Source organism: Lipophrys pholis (genome assembly GCF_963383615.2).
Source record: "Lipophrys pholis genome assembly, chromosome: 20".
Taxonomy (NCBI): domain Eukaryota; kingdom Metazoa; phylum Chordata; class Actinopteri; order Blenniiformes; family Blenniidae; genus Lipophrys; species Lipophrys pholis.
This window is the reverse complement of record NC_137648.1, coordinates 13,224,814-13,244,142: the sequence shown is the minus strand read 5'-3', so window position 1 is coordinate 13,244,142 and position 19,329 is coordinate 13,224,814. Positions and strand designations below refer to the sequence as shown.

The 19,329-nt window shown below is 40.6% G+C and overlaps 1 protein-coding gene across 1 annotated transcript in view; it reads right to left on the bottom strand.

The window, feature by feature from the left end:
• The window catches only part of pou6f2 (POU class 6 homeobox 2), a 67,988-nt gene extending 55,439 nt beyond the window's left edge, over nt 1–12,549 (bottom strand). Inside the window, exon 1 of the mRNA XM_080489064.1 lies at nt 12,220–12,549. Within this exon, the coding sequence (XP_080345190.1) occupies nt 12,220–12,391 (172 nt within the window). The 5' untranslated portion in view covers nt 12,392–12,549. The remainder of the gene's footprint in view (nt 1–12,219) is intronic.
• Between the last annotated feature and the right edge of the window lie 6,780 nt (nt 12,550–19,329).

Sequence of the window (19,329 nt, the reverse complement as noted above, 5' to 3'; positions counted from 1 at the left end):
AACTCTTTCCCTGAATAAAATGGATTTTGCTGATGAAATCAAACCACCCATGTGGAAATGCATTTGAAGGCCACAAAACCTTGTTGAACCACACAATGCTCGCTAGGAATTATAAAAAAAATGTAATCACATTTCAACTGTAAAATTGATTTTTATTTTATTTTATGGAATATCACAGCTTTTAAATAAAGAATAAATCCTAGATGCATTGTGCCTTTTTATTCATGCTTGAAAAGGTTTTTCTTTTTTTCTTTTTGCTAAACATACAGGGCATGCAGTGGGTTCCAGCCTTTTCATAAAAGCTTCATACAAAACGTGCCATTCAATAGCCTTGCCAGCAAGATCTCATTGCCTGTCAAGTATATTTATGCAGTGCATTTAAAACTCCCCACCGCCAACTAAAATCATTTCATCTTTGCATAAAATCCAAATAATTGGTGAATGGCATGACCTAACAAATGAACCTCAAGCATTTGATGGTTGATGTGAAAGCCCAAGGGGAAGCCTGCTTTTGTAGCTGGTTTCCACCTCTGGCTGGATGGCCCCGCGTCTCGATAAAGGTCCACATCCTCTCGCTTATCAGCCTCGCAACACAGTGACTATTTTGACAAGCGCGTCTCTTTTCACCAATTATTTCACCCATTACAGGCCACGCCGGGCTCAGCCCCACCCTGTGCACTCAGTATGTGGAATTAAGATCAATCTGAACACACAAGAAGTACTTTGTGGATGTGTTCAAATCGATACAAAAGCATGAACAAACTGCAATATCGTCACAATCTGCTGTTGATTTTCAAATTTGTTTATAAAAGCAGTGACTAAATAATCGTTATGCCAGATTTCTTGAGAGGTATTGCCTTTAAGCAGTTAATTCTCAGGTAGGATGTTATCAAATTAAAGCCATTTCTCTTCTCTAGACTTGAAACAGTCTTATTTTCATTTACTGTGACTCAAACTTTCCAACAATCTCAGAAGCAATTCAGCTGCCACACTGTGATAACATTAATAAACCCAGCAGTGCTACTGAGCGACTTATATGCCAGAGAATTATCCAATTACCATTATAGCAAAGTCAATTAGCTAAATACTGATATTCAACTAATAATGAAACAATGAGACTCTATAAAGTCATCAATACGCTGCAGAGAGGGTGGCTGATGACTGTAGTTAAGATATTGGCTGTGAATAATGTATTCTATCTGATAAACAGTGTGGCAGATTTACTGAGAAACGATTCCTTTCATTGCATCACTTCACAATAACTTAGAAGGCTTCATCCCTTTGCAAATATCTGTAACGTTAACATATTTATCGCAAGAGGAAAAATCCATAATAAATAAATACACATGCACATCTTCCCCCAAAGGATTTGTGTAATTTCTTTAACCAAATTAAATAGCTGACAGCAGAAATACCCGGGGAGTCAATCTTCAATTCTTTTTTATTACTGGAATCTTTGGACACGTTTTGCTTTTCTTTTCTCAAAAAAAAAAAAAAAAAAAATCTACTTATCCAATGTGAATGATTCTTAAATGGATTTCCAGATGGCGATTAATACTGCATACAGAAGGGGGGTATCTCGATCAAACCTTTACGGAAAAGAAAGTCCTTTGATGCTGTGATTATACACAGGTCACACAATGGATAAAATGGAATGAATGGATGTATTGATGTGAGCGGAGATGAAAGAAGAGGCCAAATGGATGAAAGAACAAGCGACGCACATTCAACATAGCTCCACATTTATCTGGGACATTCAGACTACATCTCTGTTTTGAATTTTCTGTGCAGATTAATTGCTGTTGTAACAGCCGAAATGCCTTCGAGCAACAAAAGCAAACTTATAAAAGCACACATGTTTGCTTTCACTGACTACTTAATTAAAGCAATTAAAAACTAAGTAACAGAAGTGTACGGTGAAAATACTTCTTATGTTGGTTAAATAATTACATTTATTACAGGGCACAGGGTGCAATCTAATGTGACTTATGTCATGGAAATATTGCCAATATCCACCACTATATAAATTCTCTTTCATTGATCACCAAAGTGGCCACTGGGGAGCGACTTTCAATGCCACACAAGGCAGAAGGCCTCTCGGGTGTGTATGTGCATGTGTTGAGGTAGTGGGGGAGGAGGAGGGGTGGGGGGGGCAAAGAGCTATATTTATTTGACTTCATTCGGCCTGTCTTAATGCAGGGTGCCCCAAGGACTTTACCACAAAACAATTAGCCTGGATTTCATAAAGCAATCAGCATGCCACCTTGTCTAATGCAACCGCTTCATACATTGACAGTCTGTATAAAATGGGTGTTATTGAAAGCTTTGTGTTCACGTTAGCTTTTGCCTCAGTGCATTTATGAATCAATTTTTGCCCATAAAAGAAGCTTTAACACTTAAGCTATTTTAGTGGAAATGCATTATGTAAGTTGTCAAATGTACGAGAGAGGCCTGGTAACGATTCAGGCTATTCAGAATGAACAGCCTACCCCATTTTTATAATGGTTCTTTTCAAAACGTCAGGCTGAGTGCATGTGTTTGCTATTAAGATGATGTCAATCATTTTCCCACTGAAATCTAATCCATGGAAAATAATTTCACATTTAAAAAGACTCAAGATTATAAGTTAATCACATCTTTAATTGTCTACTCGGCGGAACATTCTGGAGTGGTGGTAAACATAAAACCGCGACAAATAATAATATTGTTGTCATCATCAGAAGTGTGTTGCTTTTGTTCACTCGAACCATTTACGCTGGGATCTGTGAGCTGTTGAGGCGTAAAGGATGATCCCAGATACACAACAAGCCACATCATACACAAGGTTTAATTCCATCAATACACAACCAATTGTCCCAGATAGTCCGACCATTGATTTTGTTAATACCACTTGGAAAGTTTATGTGGCATTGCAGTGAGCTTAGAGAAAGTCAGGTCATTTCACTTTGCTTTGTTCAATCTAAAGCGGTGTGGAAAGAAAAGAAAAAAAAGGTAATGTTACACGCAGTGCTGTGTGGAAAAGAACAGCCCATAATATGCACTGTGAACTCCATAGTGATTTACTTAACTCCTTGCAGAATGCAAGAGAGCCCAAATCACCAGTGATTCAGCTTAGTGTTTCATTACTCCCACCAAAGCCCTCAACAATAACACAGGGCATAATCTGCTGCCAATAACTCCAGGTGCTCTTAGTCAGATGGCTCCCTCTGGACCTGCAGGGAAGTAATACTCTGTTTAGAGGCTGGGGTGGAGAAGCTGCAAGGGATAGGTCAATAGTGTTTCTGGGGATAGAAAATCACCAGAGACTGACTTTTGAGTGTCTGCCTGTAACACTATTAGCTACATTATGGCTACTGCTGCTGCTCGGAGAGCTGTCATTTCCTTAATTAAGAGCACAGCGCAGGGCAAGAGGGAGAAGAGGCCACAGCAATCTCTCTGGGCCTTCGACATTACAGCCAGATTCTTCATCACACAAGGGTGTAGACCTAACGGCAAACCGGGGTGGGGGGGTGGGGGGGAGGGATCTATCTCATTCATTATTCTGGCACAAAGTGGAATTATGGAGTTAGGGAATTACATAGGAGGTGGTGCTGTGGAGTGCGCCGAACAGAAAGGATTTTACACCTCAGCAGTTCTCTGACTATTTCTGAGGAGATTGTTAGGCCACCAGCAGAAAAGCAAAGACTCAGAGGACAGAGGAGAGAAGAAGGACAAGCAAAGAGGAAACCGATGCGATGGAGTAATGGGTGTCCTCCCTGGCAGCAGGTTTTCAATGTAAACAACAGAAAATAGTGCACTTCAGATGGTTGTGGAAACCCTCCATGTGATAAATGGATGGTGCATCTGCATGCAAACCATAGTTAAAGCAGCGAAGGATGTGGCGCTGTGACACTTCAACCCCTCGCTCGTGGCCACAGGTCTTCACCAACAGGCTCTCTGACATGAGAGTGCTCTGCTGCAGCTCTTACCTGTCTCTCCCTTGATGGTGAAGTGGAGATGGAAGCAGCACAAGCACAAGAGGGACCAGAGGGAGGTAAATTGGTGAGAAGAGGCAATGCCCATTTCAAAGGTCAAGAAGGAGAGACGGTGTGATGGGGAGAGGGGAGACGGAGAAGGGGAAGAGGAAGAGGAGAAGAAAGGAGGAAAGAGGGCTTTTGTGTTGCCTCCTCACAGGGGACTTGGTACACTTTGCACATGAGCACATCTGTTCTGGAGCGTCGTCCTCATCCCCAAAGCAATGTCAACCTGATTAGCTCAGGGTTGAAAGAGGCAAATAACAATCCAAATTATTCTTCATCCTTTTATGGCCATCAGCAAAGGTGGGACGCCGAGATGAAGACTAGCTTTAGAGAGCTGTAAGCCTTTTAGGAGATGCCTGCTTCCCCATTGCTCCTACTTCTAAATTACCTAAATGATATTTGCTGTAAATAGGATTCTGCTGCCTGCAGCCTACAACCCTGTGATGAAAAAAGGCCGTCCCCTCACTCTGTCTGACATCTATATTTTGTCTGGATACAAACCCACAACCCTGCAGACCAGACAACTAAAATTTAGAGGCTCACGTCAATGTTTAATTTTGGTAGTACACTGTATGATGTTAATATATTTGGAGATTCAGTCTGACAAAAACTATATATTTACCCATGATCACTTAGTAATGGCTTTTTCTATTCTGCACTGCTTTTAAGTTCACTGAATAAAGGTACTGCACGACTATTTAGGATATATTGAGGACTTCACTTAACGAGGACAAAACATTACATTTAATTGTAAGTAAGACTGTAATTATTTATCAAAGACTAGTAGATGCACATTGAGGATAACTGTCATATTGAAGAAATGTAAAATATCTCTTGACTTCAGGTCGTCATGAGAATTTGCAACTTTTTTTAGTTTAAAATGCTGGCAAGCTAAATATGTTTATAACATGAAAGTTGATTTGATAACACAAGCAATATAAAGACACATCTTCAAGTAATTATTTGTTGATTTAGGGAATGATGGTTATGATCACTTTCTCAATGATTCAGCTATATTTGTGATTTTTAAAAGGTCAGAAACTTGGAAAGCTGTTTTCAACAGCTTGAGATGCCTTGAACAAAAAAGATTCAAATGTTTTATCTTCAGCCTTCAAAAAAAAAAAAGTCTTTCAAAATAGTAGTTACATTTTCTGCAAGGTTATTAACAAAATCATGCAGCTCTTGAAGGCACACTCTGTGATCGACTTTGTTCTACTAATTTAAAGAATCAATGATTAATTCAAATAATATCAACACATGAATCAATAATCCCAAAAATATAACTGCTCCATCCTTGCTGTTCAACCAGAATTTGCATCAACATTCGGAGGTAAAATCATCTCGTTCTATTTTTGTCCAACTTGAGTTGCATCTGGTCAACTGCAGGACATTAAGAAGTAGCCGGTGGGGTGTGAGGGACACTCTGGCCTTGTGTGTGCGTGTGTGTGTGTGTGTGTGTGTGTGTGTGTGTGTGTGTGTGTGTGTGTGTGTGTGTGTGTGTGGACTAGACACCCACATGTCATGCCTGACACATCAGCATCGGCCCCCCAGGCTATCTGGCGCTAATGCTGCCTATGTCCCACTTTCTACCCTTTGCCCCCCCAAAGCCCGCCACCACCACCACCCCCCACCCCCCACCTCACCCGCTCCTTCTGTCACAGAGCTATAATAACAATGGATCACAGCGGCGCTGCGGCAGAGGCTCAATCACTATGGGATAACATCAGGTGATACGGGCAGCATGACAGTATATCTTACCTCCGCTGAACCTCACTTAAACAGAGTTTATCTAGAAATTAGTTTCTCTGGGAAAACTACCATATTAGTTGCTACTGTATTACAATGGTGACGGTCATATTTACAGGGCTGGGTGGGTACAGGTGGAAACAAGCATATAATCATGTAGGGGAAAGACACCCCACCCCACTACTCCCAGCACATTATTCTGGTGAAGCAGACAAATAGAGTAAGGAGGGACGTCAGGAAATAGTATTGCTTTGAAGCCTATAACTCTATTCTGTAGAAAAGAAGCATCACAGTGTTATTCCACATCCTCAGATATAAAGGGAAAAAAACATAATAACTTCTCGATAGCCTGGATCTCCACTGCCCTATACTAGCGCTCCCCCCCTTCGCCTGCCCACACCCCTTCCTCATCCACTGAACACCCACTTCTCCTGCCTCAATCTTTGGTTTCAAAGGAAGCGAATCAGCCAGAAGGACAGAAGGTTATGCATTAGTACTGGTCATTGCTCAAAGAGCGAGCGTTATAAATAATAAAGGCTTGTGAAGGACACGAGGGCTGTGGGATGCATCTCTGGTTCACGCCACACAAGTCAAAGACAAGACTGTAATTTCTATTCCGAAAATGTGACCCTTGCAGCTTCAATTACTTCTCAACAACACCAACCGTGTCCGTGCCAGGAGATGTGATGGTTCTTTGTTAGCTCTACATGAAAGGCTTATTGATATTGGTTATGGAGCGCATGATACACATGTACATTTTTTTGAAAATGAATTTCCAACTTAAAGAAAGTGTGTCACTAAAAGTAATGCACACCGAAAATTCAATTTATTCTCTCCCCAGCTGGCTGCCTATATAACTTATAATGTGGTTTTATTACTATTTTTTTTCCTTTCTTTCTAGTCAAGGCAAAAAACCCCAAACAAAAACATCTTAACTTTAAACATACAAGCAATCGGGAGAAATACATTGTCCATTATTGTGAAGTTTTATGTGTTGCTCAAAGTCATTTCTGCATAAACAAGCATCCGTGAAACCTGACGACCTTTGCAGATGTTTGCTACATAAACAAGTTGTCCGCCTGGCACTCGTCCTCGCTCCCTGTCCTCCACAACACGCAGTGATTGTGTTGTCGTAGCCATGGTCGCTGCGGGCACATTAGCAAATGTATTACACCTGCTTTATAGGCATGCATTAAGCTTGTTTTCAAGTTTACGCAGATAGCTGAAATCCCCATAATGAGATCCACCTCCTGGGGAGAGACTTGTTCCCCCCTCGGTCCTTTATCCACTCTTATTATTTACTCAGCATAGCCCATTCAGCACTGGGTTTTGCGCCACTTTATTACTTAACCTCACCACACAACATTACGAGCCTCTTTGCATCAGTAAGCAGGCTATCCCACCATGTATCCTGCTCACTAAGCTGATTACACAAAAATAATAAGAACTCATGCCTGAAGCAGTGTGTGTTCGTGTGTGTGTGTGTGTGTGTGTGTGTGTGTGTGTGTGTGTGTGTGTGTGTGTGTGTGTGTGTATGAAAAAGGTCGTTTTGCAGGAAAGACAGTCGCTTGTTCCTTTGCACAGCATAGAAGTAGCACCGAGTATGTTCATATGTGAGACATTAGTGTACTGAATTAAGTGGAGCTTATCATAATAAGGTAAGAAATAAAACTTGAAAAAGTTCAAATATTTAGTGAAGATGATGATGTCCATTAGTAGGACTTTAAAAGCATGCATACTGTGATTTTGTTAGAGTTTGAGCTTTATAAAAGATGAAAAAAGACCCTATTTAGACTAACAGAGCAATAGTTGAAGAAACTTTTGCACTGAAGAATTGATTTAGAGCTACAGCTACTTTTTTCATGTGCTATCTGATTTACATGTTAAACAGTTCAAGGGAAATGAATCTGAGGAATGCAGTGGTCAGTCTGAGTGCAAATGAATCCTAATAAACCTGAAAAAACAACAACAACATAAAAGCAATGTGCAACGTCGCAGCAGATGCACCATCCGGGCTGGACTTTTTGTTCTGACTGACCTCCAATACCGGGAATCAATGAAGATTCATTTTGCTCTTTTGGGGAGGGGGATCTCGAGGTGACCTTTGTGAAAATGTTCCACCATTTTGGCAGAATCCGTATAAGTGCAGACCATTTCATGTAGACAGTAAGTGTATGAAATGAGTGCTCCTGTCGTTCCAGCCAGGCTCTCTTTGACAGCATGATGATAGAAGCGTCACATCCTTGGGAGAGTAAATGCAAACTGACAAGAGATGAGCCTTTGGTTGCTGAATATAATACGGAATTGTGCTCTGAGTGTCTTATTATCTTGTCTGTTGATGTCTGAAAGGGGGAGATTTGCTTGAGAAGAGAAGACAGAAACTGTACGCATCCAACACCATCTCGTCCTTTGAAAAAAAAAAATAGCTTGCCCTACTAACCACAGCTTTCCCACCTAATGTCCACTTCTACTTGGAATAAATACAAGGCAGCAGGATGTTTGTGGTGCCTCGTAGCCCCTGTTACCTGAAGTGGAAGACTATTTGCACAGGCAAGCTTTTAGGAGGAGAACGACCCTTTCACCACAACAGTAAGCATGTGGTGGGTGTAGAAGGTGGACAATTTACTGTAGACAAATATGACCGCTACTGTCATTGTGTTCCACTGACTTCTCCTTCTGGCGCAAACTCCTATTAGGCACCAACACTGAAGTTATATGTCAACTTTGGAGAAAAAAAACCAAAACAACAATATTGTATATATCACATATAATCAGCGACAATGATTCAATATTGTCATGGAAAAAAACTTTTATCAGGATGGATAGAAATCATTACGTTATGAAGTGACATGAGATCAATATTTATTATGCTTTCTATCTAGAGTGTATAACTCTTTAGCTCTAGCAAAAAAAAAAAAAAAAACTGCATGAAAAAAAAAAATCACTTTTTAACACTGTGTGTGTGTGTGTGTGTGTGTGTGTGTGTGTGTGTGTGTGTGTGTGTGTGTGTGTGTGTGTGTGTGTGTGTGTGTACTGTAATATCAAGTTCTTAGGGGAGGAAATAAAGTCTCATTTCCTTGAAACTATCAGCGTGTGGTTTCAGTGTGTGTGACAATCATGTTGGTGTGTGAGGTTTCTGTCAATCTAGAAACTGGAACAACTTATTGATGTGATCTTCATAAACCAAGAGGAATGAAACAGTACAAAAAGTGTCTTCGCAATGTAAAGAATCAAAGTGCACCTTCGTTTCCAGCGACTTCCCCACGATCGCAGTAAATGCCAAGAATCTAAATATTGTGGTTTCTAACCAGAGCTGAACCACATAAAGAAAACCACTGAATAATGGAAAGCCGAGTTTAAAGGCTCGTTTCAGGGTTGTTCTCATAACTGTGGCATTCCTGTCGATAATACAACAGCAACTTGCTATTACTATCTGCAGCCATGAGAGTTCACAGCAAATACGAGTAAAAGATGTTTTCATGATATAATGTTGATAAAACCTACAATAAAGGAAACAACAAATTGTTAATAATAGATCAAATATAATAGTTGTATTAAATGATCATTTAATCCCCTCGATTTGTAAAAACAGCTTCAGCCTGGTTCCTGGTTAATTGTGTGATAGCAGCACCTTTTGAAGGACTCAAATTAACCGTCCAGCTTTCACTTTAATGGCTCCACGTCGAGCTGAGCAGGTTTTCCAGAAGCATCACAGACCGAACTCAAGTCGGGCGAAGTAACATAAACTGTCAACTACAATCACTCACAACACCACAACTTCGAACAATTTATCAAATGCAACAACAAACGTCGTCATTTCTTCAAAGTACAGAAATAAGAAGGACCAGTCGCAAGCGCCACACCTTCCCCTTCAGGCTGGAAGCATTTAAAGAAAAAGAAATGCTGAGTCCCTCTTCTTTAAACCCCCCCCCCCCCCACCACTCCACTCCCTGTCTCCTCCCTGCACCCCCGATCCCCCCCACCCCCCACCCTCCAGCAAAGACACGAACACGCCGCGTCTCCTCGCCATTCCCTGACAGGTCATGTGGGCAGCGGCTCCCAAACCAAACCTGCTGCCGGCGCAGCCCAGGGCTTCGCCAACGGCCAGAGCGAAAGCATCCCCCAAAATTCACAAGTTTCCCCGCAGCAGAGCCGACCAGCCACATTCAGAGCGTTGACAAACCGTCGGCAACGACTCGGCAGAAAACAGACGCAATTCTTAACCTCATAGTCTCCGAAATTACTAAAACCATGCCTGCTCTATTTAATCTCTCAATAACAAAAGCCCGGAAGTAAATAGCTTTGAATATAAAGAAGTGGCAAAGAGTTTGTTGCTATCCAAGTGCATGACAGAAATAAAAAAATCCAAAGCAATGAGTGAGAAACAGGAGAGGAGTCAAAACTGATGAGAGGGGAAGAAAGAGGGAAAGACTTGATGCTGATTAAACCAAATTGCAACACTTTTGAGACAAATCCTGCAGTACAGAGTCCTTGTTAAGAAGACTCGCCTCAGGTCATTCTTGAAATAAGGATTTAAAAGACAGCTGAACTCATGCTGATCAGGTTTGAGAGCAATATTTGGCTCTCCCTCCTCCAAATTCGTATTTTATTCTGTTCACAAATGTTTGGCGAGCCCAGCCTATAGGCTCTTTACTATACTTTCTGTCACTTCCACAGCACAGCACACATACTTATCTCCCCTGAACAACTCCTATTAAAACTCTGCATACTAAGTACAGGAAGCCCATTTTAAATTTATAACCACCACAAGACAAATATATACAAAAACATCTTGCACATTAATACACTTCCAGCAGGCAACACAAATGCAGTTAAACATTCGGAGAGGGAAAAACAAACAGAGCATCAGAAATGGAGAAAAACACCAAAGTTTGTATAAATATTCAAAACCCACATCTAAAGCCATTACAGAGGGATTTTGTCACTTGTCATCTTGCATCCACGTCAAAAAATGAAAAACATAATGAGAATAATAAAACTTGACAAAAGGGTAAATGATAAGCAAATCATCGTCTTTTTTGCACCTTTAATGTTTGTTGCTCTAAAAAGAAAGATTATTTTTGGAAAGCAATGTCTTTGCTACAATTAAAAACAAAATAATGAAAAGAAAAGAAAAAAATCTTGCAAGTAGTATGGCATGTAGAGTTGAGTAAAACTGACAAATAACAAAAAAAGAATAAAACTAAGAGGAGGCAATTTCCTTAAAAATAACCTGATAAATTCAAGTTCATTAAGCTCTTTAACAAACCTGTTAATCTGCAGTTACTTCACAGTGCCATACAAAACAATCCAAAAGAAATATGCTGTTTTCTGTCATTTTACTGGAAGCATTCAAACATAAAACTAATGTTTAGAGCTAGATTACTTTTTTATTATTACAAAGGATAATTAGACAATTTGCTAAATATTTTTTTCAATCATGCTTATTGATTCATAAAGAGCTCCAATGATTGAATCAGTCCACATGACTGAAACATCTTATAATGAGAATAATATTATTAATAATAGTAATAATAATAATAATAATAATAATAATAATAATAATAATGATGATAATATTAAGCAGGCTTACCTAGACACAAACACCAGAGTGTCAGCATTCAGCACTCAATTAAAGCGATAACTGCAGAAATAATGCTCATGCTGGCAAAGAAATTACCTCATTTAGAAGATAATTTGCAACATAAATGACCTGAAATTAAAAAGAGAAACTAAAACAATAAAAAGAAACATCACCAACAAATGTAGAACAAATACTGCTTCATCAAATGATGTGCTGAAGATGAATAGGTTTTAGTTTTTTTGGGGGGGGGTTTCAACACAGCTATTAATTTAACTCTGCATTAAGTTAGGACGTCATTGACTGTTGTGCTGTTAATTTCATCAATGATTAGATCTTACATATAGCAGTTACTGCATAGAAATGACGTAAAGTCAACATATTAATTGACACTACAAAGTCAGTGAAGATGAATGAAAAGCAAAATAGTCTGACAGGTTAAATTTGAGGAACTTTAAATACATTGGATGTAAAGAAAACACACCGACAGATGCTGTCATAAAATATGAAAAACTAATAAATCATCACTACATTTAAAATGTAATTTTTATAAAAGTATTTTCGACTGACAATGCAAAAAACAAAAACTAAAAAAAAACTTGCACTGTCAATACACTTTCAACTACCCACTTTATAAATCAAGTGCTTCTCTAAGGATATAAAGTCTGAAGAGGTGGATGGCACATCTTGATAATTGCCCAACTAACATAAAGCCGAGAAAAGCCACACACCAACTTCTTCATCACTGCACTGAGCTTGTTGCATGCACCCTGCTGACACCTGTCCCAGCACTGGAACCCCGAACTGCTGCTGAGACCAGACCTCCGGCCAACATCCCAGAGAGGGCAGGACGTGAGATGTGAGCGGACTTACCGTAAAGCTTGTTGGGAGTGCCCTCCCTGTCCGTGGCCTCGGAGGGCAGGAGCAGGGGCTCGTCGTTCAGGTCGCTGTCTGGGCTGGCCGCTTTGTCGTCCGCCCGGAGTTCTGCCGCGCTCATGTCGCTGCGCAGGGAGAGCAGCGGCTTGCTCAGCTGCCCCGTAATCATCGGATCCTGTAGCGGAGCTGCGGAGCCCAGGTGGGAAACAGGGAGGAGGGGGAACAAAAAGAGAAGAAAATGCCCCTGGTTAGATGCGCTTCAGCTTCTCACCCTTTCACCGGCTCCTTCTCTATGTCTCCACTCACTCTCCCTGCCCAGCGTCTCCTTTCTATCGCTCACTCATCACTCTGCCTCTCTCTCCTGCTCCCTCCCTCTCTCCATAGCTCCCTCTTTTATCTGAGGCTGGTGCTACCCCGCTGATACTGCCGGCTGCTGCCTGGTGAAGAACTGTTACGGATCGCGTGGCTTTACCATTATACCCTGCAGTCCTAAAGCAGTGATACATCCATCTCCAAGGGCTCATTACTACCTGACATGTGCCTCATCTTTGGCAAACACTAAGCTGACAGCAGTCTACAAAGAGGGTCCACGGGCTGCGCGGTGATAAATAAATGAAATAAATCTAATTCTACATCTGAAGGAGGACGATGAGTGAAAATGCACACCACTGATTATGTCAATTTACACATAGTCGGGGTACATAAAATGAGATCAAGGGTGACATCTCGCAGCAGAGTGCGAGACGACGGCCTGATCTAAACGAGAGATGAAATCCCTGATGCTCCCAAATAAAATTGTTGCCCAATTATTCTCATATTTTTGTCAGCACTTGGAAGCAGGAAAGAACAGTATCGATGTCACGTTATCTGAGAATAGAGCGGATTCAGAAAAAGTGGGAAATTAACTGAAAAACCATCCCATTAGACAAAAATACATGTATACTGTATATCAGCGGCTCTTTAGCGGATAGTTTCTATGAATCTCTTCCACGCAACTGACACATGAATAAAGTTTTGAAAAAGCTGTTGGGGGGGGGGGGGGGGGGGTGGGGGGTAAAAAACAAACTTTGCTTACCTCAACACAGCTCCAGAGTAAAAGAGTAAATAGAAGAGTTTTCAGGAAGTCCAAATGTTGAAATGAGCCAAACAGCAGCTACAACATGCTTTCTGCACCACCAGAAGTAGCCGCTTCTACGTTTGTGTATATGAATGGCCACCACAGGTTCAAACCCAAGGTTGCTTCCTAAGACAAGCCCTGGAGATGTCACCTCCTCCCTCCCTCTCTCTCTCTCTCTATCGCTCCCTCTCTCTCCCTCTCTCTCTCGTTCACACACACACACACACACACACACTCTCCCTCCCGCTTTCACTCCCTCTGTCTCTTCCCCCTTGTGTCTTCTCACTGGAAAGCTCCTCAGACAGTGTTCAACCCACCTCAGGCTGCAAAGCGCAGACACACAGCAGCAGGACTACGGCCCGTTTTCTTATTTATGAATCAAGTCCAACCTAAATATGTCTGAGGGGGGGACAGGTGACCAGCTCATGCGGGCACAGACAGTAAAGAAAAGCCGGGTCTTATCTTACCCCCCCACACACACACCCCCACCCCCCGCCACTCATGTCCATTGTGGTGGTCGATGAATTCCTACCCAGAGGGGCCTTTTTAATGCGCTCATCACAGCAATTTGCCCTCTTTGATATGACACATGATAATCTATGAAAATGTTAATCAATAAAAGTAGTTTAAGCTGTCGTTAAAAAAAAAAACGTGAGCCGACTGGTCAATACTCATATCCCTGGTAACAATGTCACTAGTCATCAGGGCTTCATTTGTGGGGCACTTAAATGTGGGACACTGCGCATCAATGCACCCCTCTGCCCGCCGAGGTAAACACATTTTCCCCTCTGTCTGAGCTTGGCCACACTCTGCATGCATCTAGGTCCACCCCCCCAACCCCCCACCCCCCCACCTCCTGCCTCCTTTCCTTTGAGTTGCTTGATAGGTCCACTGGAGGGCAAAATTAATACCTAATTGAATCTTGCAGTCATCAAAATAATCAATAGTTTTTTATTATTTATTCTTCACAGTCTGTTGACTGTTTGAAAGCTCAGAGGGACAGCGGAGAGCAAAGGCAGCCCTGAAATTTCTACCGTTTCACAATGTAATTTTCACTGGGGCATGAGAGTTTGCAAGACCTATAAAAAATGAGAGCAGTGGTTTTTGTTAGGAGGTGGAGGGGGGGGTGGAGAAAAAAATAAAGGAAAAATGGGAATCTTTGCCCCAGCAGCTACGATGAAAAATAGAATAAACAAGCCACTGACACTTCAGAGAAGGGCAGGGTCCTTTCTGTCCATCCCTCCATCTTTTTCCCTTTCCCCTTTTCTCCTTATTTCATCATATCAGGAGTGTGGCGGTACCTCTCTAATGCTGGCATTTCTCTTCCTGACAGACTCCAAACAAGTGCTGGGAATGAGATCAGAGCTCTAATCTTCCCCTGGCCTCTGAGGCTCCAGGATAAGGGGGCAACACATCTCTCACCATCTCACACAGCTGTTAATTACCACAAAACAGCAAGCTTTGCTTATACGCAATCATGCCCTCTAAATTGGATGGTTTGATTAATTTGAGCTGACAGGAGTAATATCATTACACATAATAGGATAAATCTAATCTTATTGCTAAAATGACATACTAAAAAGGGATATCTTAAAAAAATAAATTACCATAAGAAATTACATTACTGCTTCTAAGCAGTTGATGTGTAACGGATTAACTTTGTCGCTTCTTTTTTCTCTTAAACCTCAGACTGCTGATTAAAACTATAATGTGAGCTGCTGAATGTCTGAATGTGAGAGGGCAGGAGGAAAAGGTTTGTCGTCTCTGCTCACTTAGACTGGCCACAGCTCAGGAACAGGTTGCAGAAACAAGAAAAAGCACTTGGTGCCCCCCTCTGCCGCCCGCTTACGAAATGCCCCTGGTGGCTGGAGAGTCGGCGGCGAGCAGACAGTCCCGAGTGTCAGATATCCATGAAAAGAGCTGGTGGTCTCACCAGAGCTGTCCTCGGGTGAGAGACGCTGGATGAGGGGTTTTGGTCAAACACTCAAGACACTCCGGCTTAATAAACAAGAAAGAAATGAATTAAACTAATTCTACCTGAATTAATATAATTTCATCATATTTACATCGACGTCTGGATAATGTACCGCTGAATTAAAGCTGTGATTTATCCTCATTACTGAGGCAGCAGATAGTCTGCAAACATCTATGCACACACACGAAAATCTATATTCTTTACTGTTCTTTGATATTATTAAACGACGCATGGCTTTTACCAATAACACTGTCGGGAAATGCAGTGAATGGCTGTTGTAGGTGGATAAAGAAAATAAGGGCGCAGGAGAAGCTGAATGGAGAGGCAGAGCAGCAGAGCTGGTAAGTGCGTTAATCAATTAGTCAATCAGCACCGGTTTTGCTGGTTGATTGATCATTTTGGCGAAACAAAGCCAGCAAACATTTGCTGGTTTCAGATGTTTAGAGCCTTTTCTTTGTTATACGCGGGAGCAGCTTGAAGATGTTTCCCTTTAAGACCGATAGGTGCATGAAAACAAGCAAAGTTAGCACATCTGTTTTTTATTATATTGAAATATTTTAGGGGAAAAATAAAATGATATGGTAGCTATTGAGAAAATGACTTCCAGATTAAGAAAATAAATCATTTGTGGAGCACGAAAGCAGACAACAACAGCCAACTTCAGGGATTTTATGTATTTTTGTGGTTTTTCAGTATTTGTTGATTTTTTGGGGGGTGTGGTTAGTGTTATATTCTGCAGTTGTTTTTCTTTTTACACCAGTGTAAAATGATTACACAGAAAAACTGTAGAATCGTCTTTTTTTTTTGGTATGGAGAAGCTTTTCAAGTATCCTCAGGTTTCTCAATTCCCACTGAGCAACGACTATAGATTGAAAACCTGCTCCGAATAAGTATCAGGTCATAGAATTAGGACACTGCTTATGAGCTTCAGGACCCCTTCCATTTGCCAGGGATGTATATTCACAGTTTTTACCTGTGTTTGTGTGAAATGAAGCCTCAGCAGACCAGCAGACCTTTAAACTGGATCCGTCAAGTCTATAGAGCTTAAGAAGTTCATAGTCTCAAGTAAAACACTGAATTTCACTTATAGACTTTTTGTGTGCGTAAACAATCTAATATCACATCAAGTATTTGTTTTGTCAGGTTACATGTTTCTTTTTTTAAAACAGCAAATTTCTTCTAACCAGCTTTAACAGAAATCAAAATTTGTGGGGGGGTAAAATGTTACTAATGAGATCCAGGGTCTTCAATTAAAAACTGCTTGAGTTTATCTGTTTTTCAATTGTTTCCTATTTTTGGATCATTTTCCCCCTGTTGTTTCTGTTGGGTTTTTTTGGTAATAAGCTGTTATCCAATAAGGGTTTGCTTTGATAATAAAATCTCTTTTGACTTCCCCCAGGAGTAACTTGAACGAAGGTGAGAAATTCATTATTTGAATTAAACTAAACATTATGATTTGGAATTACTGTCTTTCTAAGAAATGCTGTTTTATTTGGCTATTTTAAAATGATCTAAAAAAGCTCAAAACAAATGGCATTCTAATTACAGAAATGCAACTCTGTTTACAGACCAACCAACCAGGGACAATCAAGAACTTTGATGTATTAAATAATATTAATAAATATTAAATGTTTATTATCTGTAGATGTGCTGCACAGGCCAGACATCCCAAGTCAAAGATGTTTAAAGTGGTTTAGATGATGATTTGTCTCCCCCTTAGGGTTATTAACCAAACTGTTCCCCTCTCAGCCAGTGAGTGAAATCTTAGTGCTTCACTGACAATTGAACCATTTTTACATGCAAAAGCCGACGACTATTGTTAAGAGTTTCTGTAATTTACTAAAGCAAATAGAGAGTTTGTAGTACAATATCTATAAAATCATCTTCCTCATCTGTGCAGAGAAAAGCAGGTCAGTGGTATAAGTAGTGGAGGGAACTTGGGCTGATTTTTCTTTTCCCTCGCTCATTAATATGATCAACAGTTATCCCTCTTTACTCCATGAAAACGCTCCCCAGTGGATAGTTGGTGGGTCAGTGAAGGCTGAGGGCTATCAAAGCAGTGTATTAAAAGGAGCTCTTTGAAGCTTGTAAACCACAGTGCCCAGCAGGTCCACAACAGATAGACGCCTCTGATTGGTCAGGTGTGTGTGTGTGTGTGTGTTTTTTGCTGGATCGATCCACCGAGCTGACATTCTGGAGCATCAAAGCTTTCGGTGCACTAATCTAACTCCTCCTATGAGGGCAAGGGTTGTTTTTATTATTTTCTTTTTTTGTCTATGAAACGCATACATATACCTTAGAGGGGCGAGTGCATGCTGATGATATGAAAGTGTTTGTATCAATGGTTTGAAAGCAACTGAAGGAATATTGAAATCAAGCGAGGACGCTGTATTTATCAACCAATAAATAATGCAAAGCTATAGAGTGATGTGCGGAGAGGCACGGATTCGCAGGGCCATCCATTGGACGTGGCTTTGGCAGCAGAGGAGTGACACCACAGAGATTCACACACCGCTGCTCCTCAAAGTCAGTTTCCCCTCACACTGTCTCTGGAGACCTGCGCCACATACACACTCATGAAAGGTGTGAAAATCTTATTTCCCAAAAAGGATCGGTAATTCTCTGTGAGGGTGGAAGCCGCAATCAATAAATCATTGCTAAGCAGATTGTAAAGAAGAAAAAAAAATTATTCCCCCTTGGTATCAGTGCATTAGGAATCTCCCGAGGATGGATGAGGCGAGATGGGGGTGTGAGACAATCTCAATAAAGAAGAGGCAAATCATACCTTTGGCATTCATCTGGACTCTGGCAAGCGACTGTCAGCAGAGTGACGGAGCGTCAAGGGAGTCGACCATTATCTGAGGGGTTCATTTAGGCGCCATGTTCAGGATGTCTGAAAATATACACAAAATACCATACTTCAAGTACTACCACAAAAAGTTGTTGCAAGCATGTATTTTTCATTGTTGAAGCATCTTTACAAATGAGGGCATACATGACAAGTTCATAAGGATTTTCTGAGGCCTTTCTAGGGTTTCTTGGTCACATTTTATACAACTATTTATTCCAATATAACACAGTTTGCGTTTAGATTGTAGACTTTATTCTACATAAAAACTAGTCTAATACCAGTAGTTCTTGCGATAACTTCCCATCAGCTTGTCATACAATTAAAATGGATTCAAAATATGACTGTTGGTGTGGGACATTTATCTGAATTATTCATTTTGGGAAAAAATGATATGAAAGAAGTGTAAAAATGTCCTTAAAATTATTTCAAGTTACTTCACTAAAAAAAGTTTTGTAAGTGAAAAGGATTTGAAGTATCATGAAGGTTTCATAATATGCACAATGACCACTGAGCTGCACATCACACGGCTACGTCATGACTTCACCACTGTCATACCTACAGTCCTTAATTTGGTGTATGCCTTATGTGATGTAACATTAATCTTTGTTTTGGCTTTTAGTTTAGTTTAGTTTGGGTTTTTTTTAAACGTGAATGTCGAGGACATTTACAATTTTAGATGTTAGCTACTTCATGTATTTATGATTTTCACAATTTAGGTGTTCATTGTTGCATCATCGCTGTTAAAGTAAAGCTTCTTCTGACCTTTGTATATCCTGTACCCATAGTTTAAATGAGAATCTCAAAGAACAAATTAGGAAGAGGAAAAAGTACTAAGGAGAACAAATCTTCAGTGAATTATATTGTCAACAAGAAGGCACAACCGCATATCTCCATTACCAACATTATGGATCTCAACACTTTCTTATGGATTTAATATCCAGAATTTGATTTGGGTCTTTTTCAAAACGTAATCTTCGATGGCATGGCCCAAAGAGGCAATCAGCCCATTAAATCAGATTTTAAAATGAATTAATAATTTTCATGTTATATTAAAATCTTCTGCATCCTGGATCCAGAATATGGTCTGGATCTTGCACAAAATGTCCTTTGCCTTGCCTATTAGTCTGCAGCATTTCATAAGAATCTGTCAAAACCATTTTGGGT